Below are 26064 nucleotides of genomic sequence, written 5' to 3'. Positions count from 1 at the left end.
GACTACACAAAACAATTCGGTATATAAATTGGTTCTATGTTACTGGAAAAGGGGCCGTCGGGTAGCCTTGTGGTTAAAGCGTTCGCTCGTCATGCCGAAGACCCGGGTTCGATTCCCGACATGGGTACAATGTGTGAAGCCCATTTCTGGTGACCCCGCCGTGATATTGCTGGAATATTGCTAAAAGCGGCGTTAAACCTTACTTACTCACTCACTTACAGGAAAAGGTTGGTGGCCTGATATTCGTCAAAACGCAGTCATTGTCGATTTGCAATTTCTTAAACGGCATTGTTTTCACACTTGTTGCAAAATGTTATGGAAGAAAATAGTAAAGCAAAATGCACGCTCAAGTTAAGGCATTCGTAACTCGTGGTAGTGGAAAAAAAGGCAAGCATAAGCCAATAATTTGTCATTCAATTGTCAACATTTTTCAAGTTCGAAAATGCCTAGACTCAGCGCTGCCGATCAGAACATCGCCACAGGACGTATCCAAAGAGGGGAATCGAAGTCTTCTGTTGCACGCAACTTCAGCGTCCACCACAGAACCATTTGCCGCCTATGTGACCAATTCACACAGTTTAATTCCCTGCAGACCGTCCGAGAACCGGCCGACCAAGAGTTACCACCCCTGCACATGATCGCTACATTCAACTGTTCCACCTACGTCATTGCAATGCCACAGCTACGGAGACTGCAGGACTCATTCCTGGTTTGAGGAGGATATCGGACCAGAATGTCAGCAACCATCTTCGCGAGTCTGGAATCCGACCCAAAAGACCAGTTATCAACTTTGTTTTGCAACAGATCCATCTACAGCGACGTTTGCGTAGGTGTCATACCTTACAGCCTTGGAATTTGAGAAACTGGAGATGAGCGTAGTTTAGCGATGAATCACGATTTCTTCTTCATCGGCGAGATGGAAGACAACGTGATTATCGTCGTCGACATGAACGTTTTGCCCCACATTGTGTACGTGAATTCGACAAATTCGGTGGTGGTAGTGGCATGGTGTCGGGGCCATATCCTACACCACGATTTGACTTGGTTGTGATTCACAGAATGTTAACAGCAAATCGCTATATGATTCTTCAACCTAACCTTCTTCCAATCATTGACCGCCAGAGGAAACTGATTCAACATGACTATACTCCATCGCACACAGCTAGTGTCACGATAGACTACTTTCATAATGCCAACATCACCGTTTTGCCCTGGACGTCGAGATCTCCAGAACTCAACCCAATGGAACACCTCTGGGATGAACTCGATGGACCTATCCGTCAACGTCAAAACAAACCGCAGAAACTCCCAGAACTGTTCGAAGTATTACAAGCAGAATGGCGCAGAATTCCGCAGGACATAATTCGCACACTTATCCAATCAGTGCCAAGGAGATGCAGAGCCATGATTGCTGCCCGGTGCAGTCACTTGAGAAACTGAGTTCAGCGCAACCTTGTGGCCTTATGTGACATGACAATGAACAGTTTTCAATGCCTTTATACAAAGACAACATGTGACTATCGAGCTCAAACATTTCATGTTTGTATCTATGGTATTACATTAAATATAGCGGCTTTATTAGGTACAATATTTACTTAAAATCTACCAGTGCGTTTCTTTTTTTAAAGAGTGTATATATATTATGTACCATGTTCTTCATTCAGTCTTGCTTGGCAACGGAATAAGTTGGTCTTAAATTTGGTCTTTCCCGCATATTCTCAGAAGTATCACGTCGATTATCTGTACCTTTTCTCCCAATACCGATTGTCACATCTCTCCCACTTTTGGGTGCGATCGTTCGGACATCTGTGCTGTCCAGCTGCATCTATGGGGAACAACTCACTACACACTTCCCTCTCAAAAACAACGTTGTCCAATCAAGTTGCGAGCGAATGTTCGAATCTCCGGAAATGACGTCATGATAGAGCAATGTCCTTTATTGTTCTTTACGATTTATTGCTATCTTATATTAATATTCAATAGTTCTTTGGAATGCCATCATATCAATTTTAACATTATTGACGGGCATAAAAGCTAACGCATAGAGCACAAACTGTTGATCCTAGTTGCAAGGCACTGCCACATACAAAAATTATTATTTGCAAATATAACGTTGTTTAGGTTGTCAGGTACTGGCAAAATGTGAGGGAAAATTCTTAGCCGATGCTTTCGTCGTATGGGTCGGCCACGTGTGCCTGTGTATCAAGGAATGGTAGCTTAAACGCCAGGACGTAGACTTAACTTGAGTCTCTTAAATGAATATAACACAATTTCATTTAGATTGTCAGTGCAAAAGAATAACCATGCTCGATTTTCTGCCGAAAGAGATTCCACTTGGCGTGAAGGGCAAATAGCTAGGGAAATTATGTGAGTGATTGAGTATGGTTTTTAAGCCCCATTTTAGCAATATTCCAGAAATATTACGGCGGGGGACGCCGGAAATGGGCTTCACACATTGTATCCATGTTGGGAATCGAACCCGGGTCTTCGGCGTGACGAACAAACGCTTTAGCCACAAGGCTATCCGACCGCCCCCAAAATTATGTGAATGGTCCACTGAAAATCAGCGATGACACCAGGATTTCGTGAAAAGGGTAAGCATGTCCTGCCCTACCGGCAGAACCCGCCACTCATACAATTTGGTATTTACCGCCTGGCGCAGCACAGTGGTACTCTTGCCATTTCTTTTACACGTTACAGAAGCAAGTGAGATTTATTCGAAGAGATCTACACCATTTAAGATATGATAGACTTGCATGTAGGTTTTCTTTTATCATTTTATTTCAGGGCTATTCAGGTAGGGTTACCGGGTAGTGCTACATGTATATGTGAAAACGATGTTATAAAACATATTGCCAAATTGATCAATGTTACTATTTAGTGTGTATAATTGTTATTTATATATGCTTGTCTTCAGCATTAATAATTATATTGATATTTGAATCAGAGATCTTGTTTACGTTTTACCGTTGGGTAAGCGTTCGGCTTACAATCAATGTCTGCAAGAAATTGTGTTTCTGATGTTAACTCAATTCATTGATTACGATCCTCGCGGAATAATGCCGATTTTATGTGCTAGCCCACTGAGATACCGTTGACTCCGGGCCGACCAGTCCTTGTTGTAGTACCTTAACGCCGAGCGCCAGGCAGGGTAACAACAAGTTATGTTTTGACCATGCCTTTTTCCACAAGGCTGCATGCAAAGAGAGATGAATTCATTTTTCCAATAGTCAACTTACCCTTCATGTATTCCAGCAGGTCCAGCCTTTGGTGTTTACATTTCACAACTTTGGAGATACAATCGAGCATGTACTTTCTACCAAGATTTCAAAGAGCGTCATACGATTCTTCTTCAGAAGTTGTTTGATCAAGGTTACAACAGTCACGGCCTCAGTAAAACTCTCAAAAAGTTTTTTGGTAGACATGTCGATGACATTTCCAAATTTGACGCACAGTGACAAACATGATATCCGCTGTAATTCCTTATTTTGGCTTTCAAGCGAAGGTGTATTGTAATGACAATATGACTGCCCTAAACTACTGAGCGGAAACAAACCATTCTTTAAAACCATTCAATATAGTGATTAAACAGTAACGGTGTTTTGTAATGGAATTATACTTGAACGAGTTCTCGGAAGCCCACGGGATATATCCTAAGCAAATGAAACAACAACGTTAAGCTCACATGAACACATCTCGCCCACGCATGCACGTCCAGCAATAAATGACTATATAAGATGAAAGACGCTCGTTGTACAGTGGCGTAGAAGGCTGCGAAATTATTCGACTTAGCTTCACGATGGTCACGTGGCCCACAAACTTCGCACTTGGACTCGTGGTAAGACTTATGACTATATCTTAACTGATTTTATTCATGTATTTGAATGTCATATTACTGTCGATAATGAAAACCGGTATTCTTAAGTAACGGCGAAGCAAGCGAAACTGTATCTCTCAGTGGATTTTATATGATTTTCAGCGGAAAATATTTTACGTTAGTAATATCATATCCAAACTGTACTGTGATCTGTACTGGCACTTAGCACTCAAAGAATACTTCTACATGATTTCATTTTTTGAAAATATAATTGATTTCTGATATATAAAAGATTGAAATAATCTTTTTCGCATGATACACAACAGCTGAAGGGTATTTTAGACATCTTTTCTTTGAAAATAAATATATTTGCTTTTTCCGGCTCAAATTTACATTTCAAACATGGTAGGAGCCATATGGTTAAAAATTCATTATTATCCAATTCTTCACTGAACCAATTTATTTTTGAACAAAAATACCCAGCCACAGATTTTATTTTACTGTTTTACAAACTGTTTCAGGGATGGTTAAATAGACATAATCAAATTCAACAACTCGGTATACTTTCTTTTCCCTTTAAGTTGATATTTGTTTGAAACTGCAATTGACTAACTTCTCTCATGGCACGGCCTAAAATGAAATTTTGTTTGTCTGTTGTTTAAAGCCACGCTAAGAAATATTCCAGCTATTTGAAAACGAAATTTAATCTTACGTTATTATATGTAATTGCAATGATCGTGAATTATTTCGGGCTCCCTTTGCTCCAAACTCGAATTTCTAGATGGGTTACCTCAGGGATGACCTTAAAGTATATTTAGACAAAAGTGCTTTGTGACAAGTTTTCGTAAGTCAGTAACTGTGATTGGGTAGAATGTATTTTGCCGATCACGGTATTAACTTACCCTAGATAATTATATTATATATTGAACAGCCCAACTGTTCGTCTTACGACTGTTTACAAATTGATCAGATTTGTTTCCTTGTTTGTTGACATGATGACATGTATCAACCATTTTAGCGAGCCTGACTACCCGATCCCGTTAGTCGCCTCTGACGGCAACAATAGTCGCCTTTGATAGCAGGATAAAGAGGGTTCCCTATTATACCACGGTAATGGTGAGGGCCCGGTAAAGCACATGTCCCGAACAAATTGAAGTTAAGTTTGTAAAGATTTGTTGAAATTGAAATCGTGAAATTTGTAAACACCAGGGAGAGGGCAGTCCAGTTTTGAAAAAATTGTCCCCCAATCCCGTTCACTTGAAGTGCTTGCCGAAAGGCGACTATGCTTGTCGTAAGAGGCGACTAACGGGATCGCGTGGTCAGGCTCGCTGACTTGGTTGATGCATGTCATCGCATCCCAATTGTGCGGATGGATGCTCGTGATATCAATCACTGGATTGTCTGGTCCAGACTCGATTATTTACAGATCGTCGTCATATAGCTGGAATATTTCTGAGTGCGGCGTTAAACAACAAACCAACAACAACGTGATATTGCTGGAATATTGCTAAATGCGGCGTAAAAAACATACTCAATCACTCATATGTGTATGGAAAGAGTGAGTGAGTGAGTATGGTTTTTTACGCCGCTTTTAGCAATATTCCAGCAATATCACGGCGGGGGACACCGGAAATTGGTTTCACACATTGTACCCATGTCGGGAATCGAACCCGGGTCTTCGGCGTGACGAACTAACGCTTTAACCACTGGGCTACCCGACCGCACTGTATTGAAAGGGCTTTGTCGCCGTTATTTATACCATTCAAGCAGTCGTTGTATGTTGTGCATTCTCATACTGACGACCCAAACCACGTGCTTGAGAACTTGCATACGATACAGTAAAAAGTTACAAAGTCAAACGGCGGCTTTAAACAACAAACAAACAAAAACAAATACAAGGACACATTTCTCATTCGTTGAAATAATATGTAAAACAATACAAGAATATAACATATTATTTTTATGACATTTTTACCGCTATTTATAAATACAATATTTGATCCTCATAAAATATAATAAATAATTAGCTTTAAGGAGAATATCATTATACTGCTGAGTATCAATGCTTCTTGGCATCATCTTGGCACTACTTAAGATGTCATTACTTTCTCACTGATATTTATAGATGACCTTTGCAAGGATTGAAACATGTCTGTTTTCTGAGTAAAGCTGAAAAACGTCCCGTTAGTGAGGCAATTTTATTAACGCCGCTGACAACTGAAATACGTTTCAAACATAAACGACAACACCTTTTCCATATTCATAAGAAATCTCTGCCAAGGGCAGAGTCGTTTGTCAACAAACATGTGTTTATGAATCACTTTAAAATGGTGATGATACCACATGTTCGCCAGACGGTGAGCGTATTCTGCCCCGACTGACGGGATCGGGTGGTCAGGCTCGCTGACTTGGTTGATGCATGTCATCGTATCCCAATGGCGTGGATCGATGCTCATGATATCAATCACAGGATTGTCTGGTCCAGACTCGATTATTTACAGACCGCCGTCACATAGCTGGAACATTGGTGAGTGGAGATCCCCTGATTGTCGAATATCAGGCCACCAACATTTTCCAATAACATATATCCAATTTATATAACGGATTTTTTGTGTAGTCAGGTTCAGTGAACTACATACTACCTGTGCGTTTCTTTTTTTGAAGAGTGTATTCTACCCGAGATCTTCACGGTCTGTAAATGCATGTGTCGTATTGGACTGTTGGCCTAAAGAATACTCTAAAAGATTGTCATTGCATGTCATTGTATCCCAATGGGTTCGATGCCCGTGATGTCAATTAATGGGTTGATGTCTTAATGCTGGAGTATTTCTGTTCAGCGTTAAACAACAAACAAACAAACAAACAAACAAACAAATCAATCTAGACATGTTAAGGAAGAATAAAGAATGACGAAAAGGGACGATAGATACAATTAATGGACAACATCTTCCTTAACGCTAATAATACCACTAGTAATGCGAGATTTCGCCATTGATCCTTCTCCCGTTATCAAACAAGACAGAATTGCGTGAGCATGGTACTGAATTATGTATGGTGAAGGATTAACAGTATCAACAATTTACATACATGAGCGTGATTATAATTAACATGAGTGGGTCGTATCTTTCATGAAAAGGAAAGGATAAAAATCTACCCATTATCATCATAAAGTTCCTGAATTGCATTTGTATAAAAATTTGTCACCTGAGATTTATGGATATTCTTTCTGTTTTATGGCTTATTGGATGATGTTCCATTTTCAGTGTCATCTGACAATGATGATTGATGCAGAAAGAGGATGCGTAAGTACCACATAACCATTTATGAAATCAAGACTGATTATTTTGTTTCTTTGTTTGTTGTTTAACGCCACACTCAGCAATGTTCAAGCTTTATGACGGCGGTCTGTAAAAAATAGAGTCTGGACCAGACAATCAAGTGATCAAATTAAAAACATCACCACAAAATAATCGACTGTGCTTGTCATAAGAGGCGACTAACGATGCATGTCATCATATCACAATTGCGTGGATCGATGCTCATGAGGTCAATCACCGGATTGTCTGGTCCAGACTAGATAATTTACAGACCGTCGTCAAATAGCTGGAATATTGCTGAGTGCGGCGTTAAACAAAAAGAAAAAGAAAAAAAGATGTGCAAACAAACTGTGCAACCAGTGTAGACAGATGACAATGATAAAAAAATACAAAAAACATAATAGTAGGAAAAAATGTTTTATGTTGCAGACTCAAATGTGCCCGTCTGGTACGCACTGTGTTCGTACTGCGGTCACGTGCATCAATGGAAGCTGCACAGATAGGTTTATATGCGGTAAGAGAATTAGTTACTGAAAGCATGTTCCGACATTTTGTTTATAAAGGTGACGTAAAGAAACGCAAAACCAGATTTTGTATTAAGGAGCTAATATACATTTCCTGCACATACGATTTCGTTTGCTGTTTACTGTCGCAGTCAGCAATATTCCAGGTATATGACGCTGGTCTGTAAATAACCGAGTCTCGACTTACAATCCAGTGACTGACTTAATGAGCATCGATTTACGCAATGACATGCTTCTACAAAGACGCGTGAACCAAGTCAACCGACCTCGTCACCCGATCCTAGTCGCCTCTTACGACAAGCATGGGTCCCAGAAGACCAATTCTAACCCGGATCTTCATGGGTCTGCAGTCTGAACACTTGAAACGCAGCGATCGAACTCATCCGATACGTGTCCTTTCGAGTAGGAACGTTAGTTTGTTGTTTAACGCCGCACTCAGCAATATTCCAGCTATATGACAGTGGTCTGTAAACTATTCGAGTCTGGACCAGATAATCAGTGATTGCAATCAGGAGCATCGATCTACGCAAATGGGATCGATGACATGCTTCAACCAAGTCAGCAAGCCTGACCAACCGATCCCGTTAGTCGCCTCTTACGACAAGCATTGTCGTCTTTTACGGCAAGCATGGGTTACTGAAGACCTATTCTACCCTGGATCTTCACGGGTAGAGGGGCGGTGAAAAAAAAATGTCACTATTGGATGTGACAACTATTGGCGTTGATACAGGCGATGTTCTGGAGGCGCCAGATGATTGAAAACATCACAACCACAGATTGGCGAAAGAGTTACAGGATGGTTCTGGTCCTGTCGTTGGCGTCCACCCATCTCATCCCGGACATGTTTTGACAACACGTGCAGCACGTATTATTACTACGTCCCTCCATTTGCACAAATGGTATCGATCACGAACTATGCAGTCCCGGTAACACAGGTCATTCATATTGCCATTAACAATGACGAGTTATGTTCCCCGTGAATTGTGATGCCACCCCACAATTACACTTCCACCCTCAAACTGACGACGTTGTGTAACGCAATCGTAAAATGTTCTCCTGGGCCCACTTGCACAAAGCGATCTTAGAGCTAAGATGATCTTAACTCCCATACTTTAACATAGGCTTACATAGTCTCAGCGCTAAGATCGTTTTGTGCAAGTGGGCCCTGGACGCTTGTAGACTCTCCTCTGAGCTCAGCATACTTTCCCAGTCTTGTCTTCTGAACCTCAGATGACGTCTACACCAAGGCGTGTCTGACGGTGACGTTGAAGCAAAACTGGCCGTATCACTGGACGTCGGACCGTATGTTGTGCTCCCTCAACCGGCGACTTACAGTTCTGCCACCAATTGGATTTGTCCGAGCTGTTAATGTGGCAGTTTGGTATCAATTCCGTAAATGCACCAACCGAATATGTTTGTTTTGCTGACGTGTCATCACACGTGGACGACCGGCCCGTGTCAAGTCATGAGATTTGCCCTGCTGTAGATAACGTCTGCAAAGAGATGAACGATGTTGCGACGAACATTAAAATGCTGTGCGCCAATCCCGTTTGTAGCATACCCAAGGTGGTATTTGTTTAACATGAGTATTGTGTATTTTTTTTTACTCACTAATTATATTGCACGTAATCACTCTCAATAGATGCTTGGGTTAAGCATTTTGAAGTTTAAGCGTTTTGAAAAATCTAACAGTGGCATAACGAATTTGGTAGCAAAAGAGACTATATTCATGCTTCACACATATAAGGACATATTAATTTATTTAAAGAACATGTAAACATAAATTGGTGTTCTCTCGCATGTGCTAAATACAACTGTTTCATGTAGTCCTATAATCGCCGTTCCTCTTTAAGAATCCATTAAACGTGAAATAATATAAGATTTATGGTATCATATCTGCGTAAATATTTCCGATCATGATGTATGGCAAATCACATTTTCACCATTTCTCTAAGGATCATGTGACACATGGCAAAAAATGACTGTCATTATTTTGTAATTTGTCTCTAAGATGCCTTTAATCGTGAAATGACAAGGTTTCAAGACGATCATAAGATGTGTATAGATATTTACTCACTATGTTTCGTGACTTGTGTTGACAATTCCCGTATGGCCAACAGAATCTGCAGACGCAGCCAGCCACTCCCCGTCGATCGAGCGTCGAAGTGAGGGGAGCTGCCCGACGACGCTACCCGGGACGTCGGGGCCCTGCGTGGAACAGTGCCGCCATGACGAGGACTGTAGACGGGGGAAAACATGTTGTTATAATGGGTGTGGCCACACGTGTATGCGGATAAACAGACAACGTAAGCATGGTTTCCAACCCTCAATTGTTATGATTATGATTATTATATGGATACCTTCCAACTGTCATCGCCACATTTCATGGTCCTGATTGAATATGCTAGATTGATGGAGTGAGTGAGTGAGTGAGTGAGATTGGTTTAACGCCGCTTTTAACAGTATTCCAGTTATATCGCGGGGTGTCAGCTTAATGTGGGAGGAGAGCCCGAAGTGATGCAGGTCTTAGACGTTTACCACTTCGGTGAAACCCACGAGCACGGGTATGGTGCTGACAAACCTAGAAACGTAATCGGGGCGAACTGGGATTTGAACCCATAATCATAGGTTCCCGGTGTGTCCAAGGTACGCAACTCTGCACAGCGAATAGCGGCGCCCTCGACGACGGGGCCACCCGTGCCCCCTAGATTGATGGAAGACAACAACAACAACAATAATAATAGATCCAACAACAACAGCTACAACAATAATAATAGATCCCATCCTCCTCGCTCATCCCCCAATCGCTTATATTTACAAATAATAATTGATGGCGTGGTTTGATTAACATGGAGGCTCTTTGTGAAAGAATTGTTTTGTGCACTTTTGCACACATTTATTTGTCTGATGATCCTTTTGTGAAGCATGTCAAGACTCATGATGAAAACAAGGCATTCCACAGTTTACGTAAACGAGCCAAGGATGTGGGACGTAATCTTAATGTCAGTGTTGATTTTGTTGATGGTTCTGTACAGCTGGACGGTACAGAAATGAGTGTCAACCAAGCGAAGTGCCATATCAAATCGGCTTAGAGGCTATCTGAACGACCACTGCATCGGGTTTATGTTTAGTGTATTAAGGCTTGGATGAAGTCGGCTGGCCTGAAAAGTGAAACAAGAAGGCTCTCTGTTTGCTGCTCAGGACCAGTTACTTCCCACTCTAAACCGTCAATGTGCGATTTTGCATCAAAATGTAAATATAAAATGTAAATTATGCAATGAATTTAATGAGACTGTCCAACACATTGTCAGTGGATGCCAAGCTTCGGCGCAGTATCTAAAGCGGCATGATGGTCTAGCTCGGTCATTTTGTTACCGTCTTCGCCATGCTTGTGGTTTTGACATAGAGGTCCATCCATGGTACGACCTAGAATAGAAGGCGTCATGGAAAATGATAAATAAAAAATTCTTTGGAATAGGCCCGTTTACAGCCTCAGACATATCCAGGCCAACAAACCTGATCTAATCCTTTTCGATAAATCCAATGAAATTATTAATATTATTGAATTTTCTGTCCCTTTTGACACTAATGTAATTGACAAGATTTAGGAAAAACATGTCAAATATGCAGACCTCGCTTTCGAAATGTCACGCTTGCATCCAAAGTATCAAGTTGTCCGACTCCCAATTGTTCGTGGTGCCTTAGGTTTGGTACCTCCCAATCTGTTGACTGACATTGGGAGATACCCAGGTTTACTACCAGGAATACAGCCCTTGTGACAATCTGCATAATGCAGAAGGTTCCAGTGTTGGGGAGTCTTCACATTCTCCGAAAAGTTCTGGGTGGATTTGACTAGGCAGCGCTTCCTTGGAGAAGTTCCATTCGCTGTCTGGGCTGCGTGTAGAGGGGGCAAGGGCCCTGAGCTGATGATGAGCCTAACCAGCCTGACTGTACCAGGATCACCAAAACCCTCCTTGATGGATTTTTAATTTTAATCTGCAAATAATAATAACTTCTGGCCAAAGAAGACTTCACACAACAAAAACAGATTCTCCTTGTCGAGTCCTTTTCGAATGATATTGGCAGTTCGTTTGGACTCGACAAAAGAAACATTCTCTATCTGAAACGTGGCAAGGTAGAAGAGGGAGGATCAGTCAGTTTACTTGGGTGGGTCCGGGGTAGAATAGGTCTTCACCAACCCATGCTTTCCGTAAAAGGCGACTATGCTTGTCGTGAAAGGCGACTAACGGGATTGGATGATACATGTCATCGATCCCAATTGCGCGGATCGATGCTCATGATGTCAATCACTGGATTGTCTGATCCATACGCGATTATTTACAGTCCGCCGTCATATAGCTGTAATATTGCTGAGTGCGGCGTTAAACAACAAACAAACAACAACTTGGGAGGGGTGGGGGGTGGTAGGAGATATCGAGCAGCTCGGAGAAGGTCGGGCCTATACGTACTTTGGGATGCAGGTTAAAGTTAAAGTTTGGTGTTGTTGATTGGACGAATCAAGAACGAAGAATCCAACAACCAATAATGCATTCTTAAAGCAGACATTTCATATTTCAGGTATTTCAAGTCGGCTAAATAAGCCAGGTTCATGTCCCTGGTATGCACGAGAGAGTCTGTCCTGTGATGTTGAGTGCCTTCATGACCATGGGTGTCCCGGGCGCAGTAAGTGCTGCCAGACTACATGTGGAAGTACATGCGCCCAGCCCTGTTTCCACTGGCTGTCAAACCCATCCTCAAGCAGTAGAACGTGGAGCCTCCCGCGACGGTGCGAGCGGCCTGCTTCGTGAAGTTACGAGACGATGTATTGACTTCAGTGAGTTTCCTCCCGGGACCATGGCTCCATGGTTTGGTAAACAGTTCGGTTGTTCTCATGTGTAGGCATTATTGCGGGGCTTATCATCATCAGCCCGATACGAAACCTTTCTGCGCGACGACCTCGTCTTCCTGATAGAAGCTTGCTTCACATGAAGCCTGGGCGACCTTGATGCTTTTGTTGTTTGTTTGTATGTTGTTTAACGCCGCACTCAGCAATATTCCAGCTATATGACGGCGGTCTGTAAATAATCGAGTCTGGACCAGACAATCCAGTGATTGACATCATGAGCATCGATCCACGCAATTGGGATACGATAACATGCATCAACCAAGTCAGCGACCTCCCGATCCCGTTAGTCGCCTTTTACGGCAAGCATGGGTTTCTAAAGACCTGTTCCTCCCCGGATCTTCACGGGTCGACCTCGATGCTTGGGAACCTAAGACAGTTATATGTAAGCTCTGTATTTGGCTTCATTTCGTTACACTTCAATTCGGAAATGTCGATTTTAACAAAAGAAAATAATTCATAAAACATAAATATTCCTTTATTCCGTTTTAGGTGGTGATGCCATTGAGTGCAGAAATCACTTGGTGTGTCAAATACCCACAACAATATTATGGATCAGCCTTCATGTTTTGCCAATCTTTGAATGGCCTTTAGGAGTGATACACATACGACAGGGAAGACACAGATGTCATTATGAGGAACACAACGTTACGAAGTATATGCTAACCCATTCATCAGTAAGCGTATATTCCGACACGTTGTGTTCCTGATGTTAGAGAAGCTGCTTTCATATCTTCTCTCTCTTATATACATTCGGAATATTTCTTCACGTTGGTTTCGATATACAGAAATCAAATATGTTGGTCTGAATGTTTTATTCACTCATGGAATTTAGACGCCTGGACGTTAATTGGCTTACCAGAGAGTCAGGGTGTGAAACTATACAACCAGTGGACCTGTCCCAGGACAAATATGCAGTCAACATTCACTTGTCCGGGATCAAGGTCCAGACAGTTTAAATGGTTTTAATCTAAAAAAATAAAAGATGTAAAAGAACTTGAAATGTTGCCTCCATGTTATTCCTTTTGGAAGCTAACGAATAAATTCGCAAACAAATAATATCTTTTCACCTTGTTTTTCAACCTCACTGTTTCAACAGAAGGATCTTTAGAGTTTTCTCCAGGCTTTGTCTCAAACACTCTATGCATTGAAAGTGGAGTGACTAAAAATCTCTCCAGAATGTACGTTGACATTGTCTCAAGCAGACTGGATACCCGTTTCATATACAAAAATGGAAACATTGTCATCAAGCCTCTTGGAATCCTTTTCAAACTTGGAACATAATTATTGAAGGTATTCCTCTGGCTCTTGTCAGAGACATGCAGCTTATTGTGTCTTCCCAACTTGTTCACAACAAATTCCCATCTAATACACCCAACTGTGTGCTACAAAGTGAGTGCCAGTTTTAAAAGTCCATAGCACATAATCTGTGGTTGTTTGGTTTGTTGTTTAACGCCGCACTCAGCAATATTGCAGCTATATGACGGCGGTCTGTAAATAATCGAGTCTGGACCAGACAATCCAGACCTATTCTACCCCGGATCGTCACGGGTGTAATAATCTGTGGTGGGGTGGAGAGCGAAAGGTTGGTGCGTCATATAAACATAAGCTAATAGATTGTATCGGCATTTAGGGCATAAACAAGGACTTGCTAGCTTGAGGTAAATATAATGTGTCTGCGTGGGGTATCCTTCTTAAAACTAGGGTGACTGTTGTAGCGGCCATATTGAAAATCTGAATCGAACAAATCACTGGTGGGATCAATCATTTAAAGTTTCAGCTTCGGTCTAGTTTTTTTTCTGAAATGATGTTTGCAGTGCGAGGAAATGCATTTTGAAGGAACATCGGAGTGAGTGAGTATGGTTTTAGCAATTTTCCAGAAATATCACGGCGGGGGATACCAGAAATGGGCTTCATGCTGCATATATCAAATGGAGATAAATTAATAGAATTGATTTTGGAGGTAAAAACCTCGCCCCATACCCGTTAATATGCGGGTTGTCATGACGCCCACAACTAACTACACACATACCAAATTTCATCGCATTTTGGACGAAAATGGAGTTATAACCCTACAAATGTTCAGCTTTCAGTGCGAAGGTCAAATCAAGGTCAAAATTTAAAATACCTCAAAGAATGGAACAAGTCTCTACATGACAAGCATATGTTACTAGAGGCCTTTACTCTTGCCTGGAATACTCACGGGTGTACGCTACCAACACGTGAGACCCGTGAAGATCCGGTGTAGAATAGGTCTTCAGTAACCCATGCTTGCCGTAAAAGGTGACTATGCTTGTCGTAAGAAGCGACTAACGAGATCGAGTGGTCAGGCTCGCTGACTTGGTTGAAGAATGTCATCGATCCCAATTGCGTGGATGGATACTCATGATATTTATCACTGGATTGTCTGGTCCAGCCTCGATTATTTTACAGACCGCTGTCATATAGCTGGAATATTGCTGAGTGCGGCGTAAAACAACCAACCAACCAACTAGATCACAATCTTTAGGAGTGGTGGGTTAGCCTAGTGGGTAAAGCGTTTGCTCGTCACGCAGAAGACCCGGGTTCGATTCTTCACATGGGTACACTGAAGCCCATTTATGGTGTCCCACGCCGTCATATTGCTGACCTATTGCAAGCAAACTTAGATAACCTACCCTTGATTTTAATTAACATTATACCGACCAATCAAACGTCAAGATAAGAAAAAAGATAATGGGTAAGGGATGTAACTCGTATTGTCTAGATACCAAAGGCACCTGCAGGTTTATCAGACATGTTGTTCAGTTAAAGATTTTTGGGGGCTCTCTTTTAGGTGTCAGTTGATACTGAATGTCTTATAAACACTACCGAAATCAAATGTACACTCTGCTATATTACTGATATCGCCAATCTACCTATCTAACTAAGTATCTATTACATATACAAAGAGGCGACTAACGGGATCGGGTGGTCAGGCTCGCTGACTTGGTTGAAGCATGTCATTGTATCCCAACTGCGTGAATCGATGCGCATGATGTCAATCACTGGATTGTCTGGTCCAGACTATTTACAGACCGCCGTCTTATTGAATATTGCTGAGTGCGCCGTTAAACAAACAATTCAGAAACAAACAAATCATGAGACCCAAGACGAATTTTACACACATGGAACAAACAACAAGCAGATGCAATGACAGGATTTTCGCATGACTCCGATAAGGGTTAAAAGTCTGGTCGTTTATTTCATATGAAGCTACACCTTCCAAAATGTTTATCCTATATTTAAGAAATATAGTTTTCTCTTTTGTAGTGGAATAAAGTATAGTTTTGCCCTGAACTATTATAGTGAGGTGAGGTGAAATGGGGTTTAACGTCGCGTCCAAGATTATTGCACTTACATAGCGACGTGCATGTACGTGTGTATGTTTGTGTGGCTGCTTGTACTAGTCCGGACTGATGCCGATTTATAGTGCTAGCTCACTGAGATACCATGCCGCAGTTTAACATGAGTACCCCACTCAGACACAGTATACTGACTCTGAGCCGACCAGTCCTTGTTTTAGCCCATTAATGCCGAGCGCCAGACAGGGTAACAACAAGTACTATCTTTTAACGTCTTTTGGTATGACGCGGTCGGGGATCGAACCCCGGACCTTCCGCTCTCCGGGCGGACGCTCTACCACTGGACCACGGAGGCGGTGAACTATTATAGTAAAAGCAGTAGGACGCTATAAGTTGTAGCAGAATCACGAGGGGTACATGGAGTTTAATGCGTGCTGCGTTAGCTTTTAAACCACGAGTGATATGAAACCTAACGTGGGACGCTTAAAACCCCATGTACCCCTCGTGATACTGCTACAACGAATTTATTTTACCGACATGTTTCAAAATGACATTGTAAATGCATTAAAACAAATTCAAAATTAATAGAAAACAGCTCTTCGATTGAGCTGAGGTTAACCTTTGCCGTGCCACGTGACTTGCATCAACTCGGAAAAAGCGTGCGGCCTTTTACTTCGAAGCAGGGTTTTAGGGATTTATTCTGCCTCTCATAAATCCACGTGCAGCCTGTCTTGCTCGTGGCGAGGTATAAAGGTATTTATCAAGATCACGTGGATCAATCAGTTCTATCATTCTGCCATGGCAGTATGATAACATGATTTAAAGTCGTGAGTTATTTGACCTCTGCCCATGACAGAATGATATAAAATTAACCATTAAATATTTTCAAACATATTCTACTTAAAGCATTGTCTTGTGTTATATAGAGTGTTGTGTTATATAGAGTGTTGTGTTTTATAGAGTTGCCCATGCAAATACTCGTGTTAAAGTAACTAGATGAAATGGCATTAGGTGCTCGCGAAAAGGGTAAGCACGTCCTGCCCTACTGGCAGAACCGCAACCAACACAATTCGAATACAATAGTTAGTATTAAAATTGTCTCCCAAAACGACTCACCGTTTTTACAGTTTTGCACAAAAGCAAATTAATAGAAATTCAATTTTTAATATGTGTCTACCACGTTATCATAAATTAGAAAAAACAGTACGCTATATAATGTACCGTAAAATAAGCGTGCCCAGTTAGAGTGAATGGATGTATATGATCTCATATGCTGGCATTAGAAATAGAACAAAGTGTCACTTCGTGAAAATAATGTATCGCTTAACCAATGACAGTTTCTCGAAATTTCATCTCGAGGAGCTTTAAGTTTAATGTCTTGATATCTATATCTATATTTGACTTGATGTCGGTGATGTTGGTCTCAATTACTATCATTGATTTTCTATCGTCTCTACTTTCAAGGTATTATTCTATAAACATGAAGAAAGAAGAGAGCGTTTGGAACAATTAGAAGAGAAACAAGCACGAGATACTCATATCCCCCGTCAATATGACAGGTCCGGTGTTGTTTTGCCATCTGCAGTTTATGATAGAATACGTAACTGTATTTGTAATGAGTAAGGATGAGACATATGGACGAACAACTTCTTTATAACAATTAAGGGCGATGGTTTCGGTGTAGGTTCTAACACCGTTATCAAGCAAGTGAAGTACAGAGTATGGTTGACAAGAATATATACAGGATAGGAGGCAGTGTACACTGTTGTATTTGTAATGAAGTTAGTCAGTGAATGCAACAACCGTGTCCATGACAATTTTGTAGGAACATACACACAAGCAATGCAGAACTTAGCAACAAGAAAGGAAAGGTATTCAATTCTATGAGATGACATAACAATGTATGTGCCAAGTTTGGTGAAGAAATATGATACGGTTTTCAAGATCTGATCCGGGAACATGGACTACCGCGATTTTCAGTCTAAATCAAAGTCGTTGCAAAGGAAACTCGAATTTTTTTTTTTTTTAAATCCCAAACTATCAAAAGGTACCAGTTCACCACTAGACCTATCTTTGTGCCAAATGTGGTGAAGAAATATGGCATAGATTTCAAGATCTGTTCCGGAAACGAAGGGATACCGTCATTTTCAGTCTAAGTCAAAGTCGTTGCCATGGAAACTCGAAAAAAAAATTAAATCCCAAACTATCAAAAGGCACCAGTTTACTACTTAACCTATCCATGCGCCAAGTTAGGTGAAGAAATATGGTACGCTTTTCAAGATCTGCTCCGGAAACGAGGACTACCGCCATTTTCAGTCTAAATCAAAGTCGTTGCCATGGAAACTCGAAAAACAATTTCTTTTAAAATCCCAAACTATCAAAAGGCACCAGAACACTACTAGACCTATCTATGTGCCAAGTTTGGTGAAGAAATATGGTATTGTTTTGAAAGATCTGCTCCGGAAACGAAATGTGACGGACGGACGGACGGAAGGACGGACGGACAGTCCCCATTCCTATATCCCCTTTCCACTTCGTGACGGGGGATAAAAATAAACGGTATTATGTTATGGGATAAAGCGTAATGGTACGACGGAGAGAAAAAGCACTGAATGTTTCATTAGCCTTTGGAAACAAACAAAAGTAAGTAATCGAAAGGAGATTATTAACGAAACAGCTTCATTTTACAAGCGTTCATGCTTATAACTGAGAAAAAAAAAAATGCAGTTTTACAAATATAACACAGACAAAACTCATGAAAAGAGCGAAAGATGTGAAGGGTCAATGACGCTACAAGAAATTAAAAAAAAAACCCGGAAAAGTCCCGGTTCAGACGAAATATATGGGAAATATATAAATTCTTTTGGAAGATTGAGTGAGTGAATGAGTGAGTAAATATTGCATGATCAATATTGCAGCTAGAAAAATAGTATAGAATAAAAGAACATAGAATAAATGTGAAGACAATGCTCACTTAAACTGAAGTCCATTACCACAGAATCTCTTTCGGAAGAACATTGGACCCTTGCTGTTGAGATCTTGTTTGTTTGTTTGTTTGTTGTTTGACGCCGCACTCAGTAATATGCTCATGATGTCAATCACTGGGTTGTCTGGTCCAGACACGATTACTTACAGCCTGCGTTCATATAGCTGGAATATTGCTGAGTGGAGATCCCCTGATTGTCGAATATCAGGCCACCAACATTTTCGAATAACATATATCCAATTTATATAACGGATTTTTTGTGTAGTCAGGTTCAATGAACTACATACTACCTGTGCGTTTCTTTTTTTGAAGAGTGTATTCTACCCGAGATCTTCACGGTCTGTAAATGCATGTGTCGTATTGGACTGTTGGCCTAAAGAATACTCTAAAAGATTGTCATTGCATGTCATTGTATCCCAATGGGTTCGATGCCCGTGATGTCAATTAATGGGTTGATGTCTTAATGCTGGGGTATTTCTGTTCAGCTTTAAACAACAAACAAAAAACAAAACAAACAAAAACCGAAATGACTTCTGTCTTCTCATTAGTTTTGTTTAGAAGTACCCTGCAGCCAAGGGAGTGAGTGAGTGAGTGAGTGAGTTGGGTTTAACGCCGCTTTAAACAGTATTCCAGTTATATCGCGGCGTGTCAGCTTAATGTTGGAGGAAAGCCCGAAGTGATGCAGGTCTCAGACGTTTACCACTTCGGTGAAACCTACGAGCACGGGTATGGTGCTGACAAACCTAGAAACATAATCGGGGCGAACCGAGATTCGAACCCACAATCATAGGTTTCTGGCGTGCCCAAGGGACGCAACTCTGCACTCCGCGGCGCCTTAGACAATTGGGCCACCCGTGCCCCCTACAGCAAAGGGAAACACAAGCAGATATCAACAGACACTGAGAAGTTAAACCAATAATAGTTCATTCATTCTTGCCCTGTCAGCGAAGACGATTTGGACATTGTTTTATTGCCAACTGTCGCCAGCAATAATTGAACCTCCTACACATATCCCTGAAGAAATGTGATGAAAGGCCAAGTGCCAAGCATATTCAGTGACGATAAAAGGAGTATTCTCATATATCAATTTTTCCGACGTATCGAATGTTTCTAGTGCCACGGTAATTTGACCCAAGGTTTCCAGATAACAGGTCAATATAATTTTATCCCTGAGGTGTGGGTGTAATTCCACAAAGAAGAAGTGTTCCACACATCTTTTATGGGTATCATCATTTATTTCTGGGGCGGTCGGGTAGCCTAGTGGTTAAAGCGTTCGCTCGTCATGCCGAAGACCCGGGTTCGATTCCCGACATGGGTACAATGTGCTAAGCCCATTTCTGGTGTCCCCCGCCGTGATATTGCTGGAATATTGCTAAAAGCGGCGTAAAACCATACTCACTCACTCATTTATTTCTAAAAAAAATCACCTGCGGTGGTACAGGAGAAAAAGTTTCTTAACATGATAATAATTAATATTTAACAAGATGTCGGTTATACTGTACAAATATTTGGCAATAAGCATTTTGCTGGAAGATTTGTACGAAATTTAAACAGAAACACTTACATAAAGAAACACACATATACAGTTACACTCAAAGATACTTATCTATTATACATATGACTTTTGCAAGGTTCTTGATTTATTTTACATTCCTGGTACTCAACATTCTTTTGTATTTTATCATATTCGGAAATTACGTATATTTGTTCGAGATAAGTTTAGATCTAGATTCACGGAACGTTTGATATTTAAAAAGGTAGTGGAATTCATCGGCTATAGCTGGCGACATACACAGTTTACATGTCCTAAATTCTCTATCTGTACCAAGCCAACGGCCAACTTCGACAGGTAGATTATGGTTACAGGTTCTATGTTTTAGAATAGGCTAATAAATTTGTTTACATAGAGGCAGAAAGTTTTCAAATGACGGGATATCTTTAAACTATTTATAATAATACCCTTTTGAACTTATCTCGATGTCGGATCTCCATTTCTGATAAAACTGATCTTTTAAAGATTTTGTTTCTATCTGGTCAGTCAGTCACTAGCTGGAAAAGCTTTGTGGGTCATGACATACATAGGACAGACCACATTTATTAAGTATTTGCCTCACATTTCTTATCTGAGCATTTTGTTCATTATTAGGTAGAAATTGCAAATGAGCAAACTTATAGATAATTTGGGATGGTTTCGGTGCAGGTCCGGTGTAAAGAAGTATTTGGAGCCCCATGGTAGAAGTACCCCTCCATAGGACATTTAACATACATAATAATATTTAAGTGGCGCGCCGATGCCCGAAAAACATTTTTCTTTTTTTAATTAACCTTGTTATAAAAAGCACCCGGCAACAATGCCGATAAATGGTTTAAAACTATGTATTTCTTTGTCTTCAGCTTCAAAGAACATTTTTTACGTTTCTATGGCAACAAGTTGGACTCGGGTTCTGTAAGAGTAGGGTTCGCTTAATTCATTAACTATTAAATATTATTCTTACCACACTTTGCATGGCTGTCAGGAATATACTTAACTGATGACATTTGCTAATTAGGAATTTTAGAATTTCTTTCTACATTCCATGTCAACGTATTTTCTATAAGGGTGGATTTAGTTTAGGAGCATGATTTTTAAACCATTGAATATTTACTTCCCAAACTTTGTATGTGGGTTAGTCACGAGCTGAACGGGTGCCTTTTGCTGTTAGGTACTTTTAAAAAATTCATCATTTAGGTTTCTGTAGCAAAACGTTGGACTTGAGTTCTGTTGAAGGTGCTTTTCGTTTCCAGAGCATAACTTAAAAACAGTTCAGTATTGTCCCATGACACTCGGCATATCTATCAAAACTAGTTAATTTTGCTAATTGTTCTCCAATTTCTGTGACAAGCTGTACCTCGGTAAAAAAAAACATGTAGGGTTTGTTTATATCTAATCATGTCATAAATTCTGCAACTGGGGCGCGGGATATAGCCACGTTAGTGGCAAACCCTTGTTTTATTTACTTTTAGTCAGAAACAAGAAATGTCCTTTATTTCGAAAATCAATCGTGTCCGTCGTATAATCGGTCATAATCTGGCAGTCGCTGTGTATAAACCGATTTATTGCTGAGTGAAACGTGAAACTGTGTTTGGAACCTTGGTACATGTTTATGGTTGCATGGTTTGTACATGTTTATTATCAAACAATACTACAAAGAATATTCTTTCAAGTTTAAAATATCCAACATATTTAACATGTGTAACTGTTTTCTATGTCATTATATATGTTTGATAATCGATAACAGCCTCTGGCACGGGAGGCAATTTGAACATCGTCATTGCGTCAGGCTATTCCGACGTCATTGGAACAAATCGGTTATCTATGTTACGAATGTCTACGAGCAAGGTAATTTGAATAGCAACAGTCTATTATACATACTTAATTCGGTTTCAAATGTTGCTGTTTAGGAAAGGCTAACAGTATAGGAAAAGGAAGCCTCTAAAATATGCCTTTTCCCTTTGTTAAGAAAATATGTGCGATTAAAAATTTGAGATTAGCTAAGATTAAGATTTTTCATGATCCTGTGGCTTGATTTGCTTGACTACTTCACTGTCGTGCATGAAAATATCAATTCGAACATCATTCGGTACCAGATTTTGAATTTCAAGCAGAACAGAAAATTCATATAAAATATATGTTGGGATATTTTTTATGTGACAATAGATTAAAACAGAAATCAAGGTAAAATAAAGCTGAAGCTTTAAATCAACAATTTGTAAGGAGGTAGCGTAAAAGTTGCCATGAAGTTGTGCGCACTGTGACGTCACATTCCACATATAAAACTGGATGGCGTTTTTACTTTGGAATTATGCGACGTCACAATGGCAGCTATGACGTTACAACTGAGTACACGTTAGGCGAATCGCAATGGGCTGAGGGGTGTGTCATGTCACGTTATGTTATGTTGATTTTATCTCTAGTCTTTTAGATTGTAGGGCGTTTTGATACAAGCCGAATTTGAAAAAGCTAGGTTAATTACACTATATATGGGAATTTCATGAAGGTAGTATGTGTATAATCCGTGATTAGTTTGACATTTCTACATACGTACTACTCATTTCCTTTCGATAGTTCGTGTTCATATCGTCGTGGTAGAATGGTGATAAACCTGCTGTTTCTTATTTTAATTCATAGGTATTCTATCGTTGATTCAAACCCAAGCGTTCGGTTCCAAATGAAAGTATCAGGTTTCGAATCTACGATCGAAATATTTTGATTAAAAAGAATCAATAGGGCAATATTCTAAATGAAAGTGATATCGACTCCTTTGATCCAGTTCTTCACCCGAAGCATCTTTGAATCCATTTTAAAATCGAGCTTAAATTTTCTAATTAAAATGAATGCCCATGAGGATGCTAGATTTCAAACTAAAATTATGCCCTCTTCTTAACGAGTGCTAAGTAATATTTTATTCTCTCTACAGATGGCACAGACTCACGTAGCGTTATTACTGGAAAGGCGCCTATAAGGACACTGAGCTGTTTATTTCGAGATGTGACCCATGTCAGCAACATGCTTCCCTCAAAAAGGATAAACTCCCATTGCATCCTACTGAAGTGAAAGACACTCCATTCGTACAGATTGGCATGAATCTTGTCGGTCCCCTGCAAGAGACCCAAAAAGGTAAAAAAATATTAAGAGTATATTCTTTGTCCGTATTAAACAATTAAGTCTCGTATGAGAAGCCTTTACATGATTCATCAGAAGCCTAAAATCTGAAGTTAATGTGGAACAGTTCCACACACGACGAGGACAGAGTACGGTGCTGCAGCATACCACCCTACTAGTACCAACAGATTTACAATTGCTCATGCAGTAAATCTGGCTACCGCGATATTATTCTTTTGAACTCCCTCAGATATAAACCCTTATGGCAGCTGCATGTTAAATCTACATTTTTATCCCCCCGACATATAATGACGGGGGCATATAGCCATCCGTATGTCCGTGTGTCCGTCTGTCTGTCGGAAATCATTTTCTTCTCCGGGCCAGAACTTGAAAACTGTTCAATATTTTTTAACGAAACTTGGGGAATGTAATATTTAGGTACTGAAGTGGTACCTTTTGCTATTTGGGAATTTTTCGAATTGTTTTTCAGTTTCCATGGAAATATGTTGGACATAGACTTGAGTGGGGGTGTGGTTTGTTTCCGGAGTGTAACTACAAACCTGTGCAATATCATTTCGCCAAACTTTGCAGAGTTATCAAATAGATAGAAAACTGGTGCCTTTTGATATTTTGGAATTTTTAGAATTTTTGCTTTTTTCCGTTTTTATGGAAACAAGTTGGACATAGACTTGATGGGGGTGGGGTTCGTTTCCGGTGTAGAATTCAAAACGTATGTGTAATATTATTTCACGAAACTTTGCACAATTATCAAATAGATAAAGAACTCGTGCCTTTTGCTATTTTGGATTTTTTTTCTGATCATTTTTACAGTTTCCATGAAAATATGTTGGATATCGACTCAAGTGGAGGTTGGGTTTATTTACTGAGTAAAACTAAACAAACTTGGAATGTTGGAATCAAATTAAAAACTTCACATTTTTAAAAGTAATCCCATATATGATATACAACGGACAAATGTATCAGAGAAGGTAATTTTTAATCATTAATTCCCAAAGAAGGATTTTAATTAACAGTGGTAACCATAATTTGTTTCAAGCACCTACGATATTCGGTAACAACAGTTTAAATCATAAGTCCCAAGTACGAGAATCTGATGGCACACAAGTTCAGTAGCGTGTATGGCCACCATGTGCGTTGACAACTGCCACACAACGCCTCCGCATGGACCTTGTGATGCTTGTGAACACATGATTGGGAAGATGACGCCATTGTTGCTGCAAAATGGTGCCAAGATCTTGCAAATTCTGTGGTTGGTTACGGAGAGTGCACAGACTTCTGCCAAGAGCATCCCAGGCGTGTTCGATGGGATTGAGGTCGGGAGACCTTGACGGCCGGTCCATGACGTTGATATCATTATCCAGAAATTCCAAGATACCTACTACGATGTTAGTGCTCTAAAGGAGATGAATGTGCACGCCGGGAGATGAATGGAAATCTTTTCAACATGCTGTGTGATTAGGTTACATTTGAAGAAATGGAGATATAGTTACTATAGGAGTCCAATCATTTTAGGTCAGGGGGTCCAATAGCAACGGAAGAGCCATATTACTTTGGGTTGGGGGGTCCAATTGCTATGTAATTTTTATCAAAGAAGTACCGGGGGGTCATAATACTATGGGTTCAGGTCAAAATACTATGGGGTTCCAAATACTTCATTACACCGGGTTTACAAAGTTTATTCCAAAAGTTGACTACCCGTTTAGCTGCATAAATCGATAAAGGTATACCTACCTCCATAAACCATAAAGTTTGGGGTAGCATTTCTAAGACCACAGTCTAGTTTAAGGAATTTTAGTTGGGTCTTTTCAATTATGTTCATATTTTCGTATGCCCAGTTTTCACAGGCATATGATAATAGCGGTAGTATCGTTACATCAAAAGCCTTAAGTAAACACTGTCACCAGCATACAGAGGGGTAAGAAACAGATACATAAATGTACATGTAAGGTCGTTCACATCGCCAATTTTCACACTCGTACATCCATCTTTCATAAGAAATGTTTCAAGATCATTGATAAAGAGACAAAATAGAAGAGGTGACAAATTGTCTCCTTGCTGCACGCCCAAATAACACGGGAAATAATCTGATACAACAAGACTATACCTTTAATACCATATTTTAGTACTTAAAATCATAGCCCAACTCCCAGCCCACACATTATCGAAAGCTTTTGAAAAATCAATAAAACGCAGAATCTTTTTTTCTTACTTTGTTTAAGAATTTGAATGAGCATATCCAGCACAAACATGTTATCATTTGTCGAGTAACCCTTTCTAAATCCGGCTTGCGCTGGGGTTACGACATTAATTATCTCCAGGAAATTATGTAATCTATTATTGCGAACATTGATGAAAAGTTTTTCAAAACAGCTAAGTATTGTAATAGGTCTGTAAGCATTAGGGTCAGAAGTGGTACTTTCCTCCTTGTGGATAGGACGTATAGAGCCAGAGCTATGCCTAAGGTAATATTCCTGAAGATAATATCAAATTAAAATAATCGACGAATATATTTCCAAAAACTTCAAACGAGT

The 26064-nt window shown here is 40.2% G+C and overlaps 1 protein-coding gene across 1 annotated transcript; it reads left to right on the top strand.

Moving 5' to 3' along the window:
- The first annotated feature begins 3799 nt into the window (after positions 1-3799).
- On the top strand, positions 3800-12466 carry LOC139476981 (WAP four-disulfide core domain protein 5-like). Its single transcript, XM_071259528.1, has 5 exons — positions 3800-3838; positions 7081-7119; positions 7564-7648; positions 9779-9964; positions 12237-12466. Exons 1-5 carry the CDS (start codon positions 3800-3802, stop codon positions 12464-12466), a joined length of 579 nt encoding a protein of 192 aa, XP_071115629.1.
- The last annotated feature ends 13598 nt before the right edge of the window (positions 12467-26064 follow it).

The sequence above is a fragment of the Haliotis cracherodii genome, unplaced genomic scaffold (assembly GCF_022045235.1).
Source record: "Haliotis cracherodii isolate W230 unplaced genomic scaffold, xgHalCrac1.p SCAF_30, whole genome shotgun sequence".
NCBI classification, from domain to species: domain Eukaryota; kingdom Metazoa; phylum Mollusca; class Gastropoda; order Lepetellida; family Haliotidae; genus Haliotis; species Haliotis cracherodii.
Note: the sequence above shows the minus strand (reverse complement) of the source record. Positions and strands in the feature narration are given on the sequence as shown.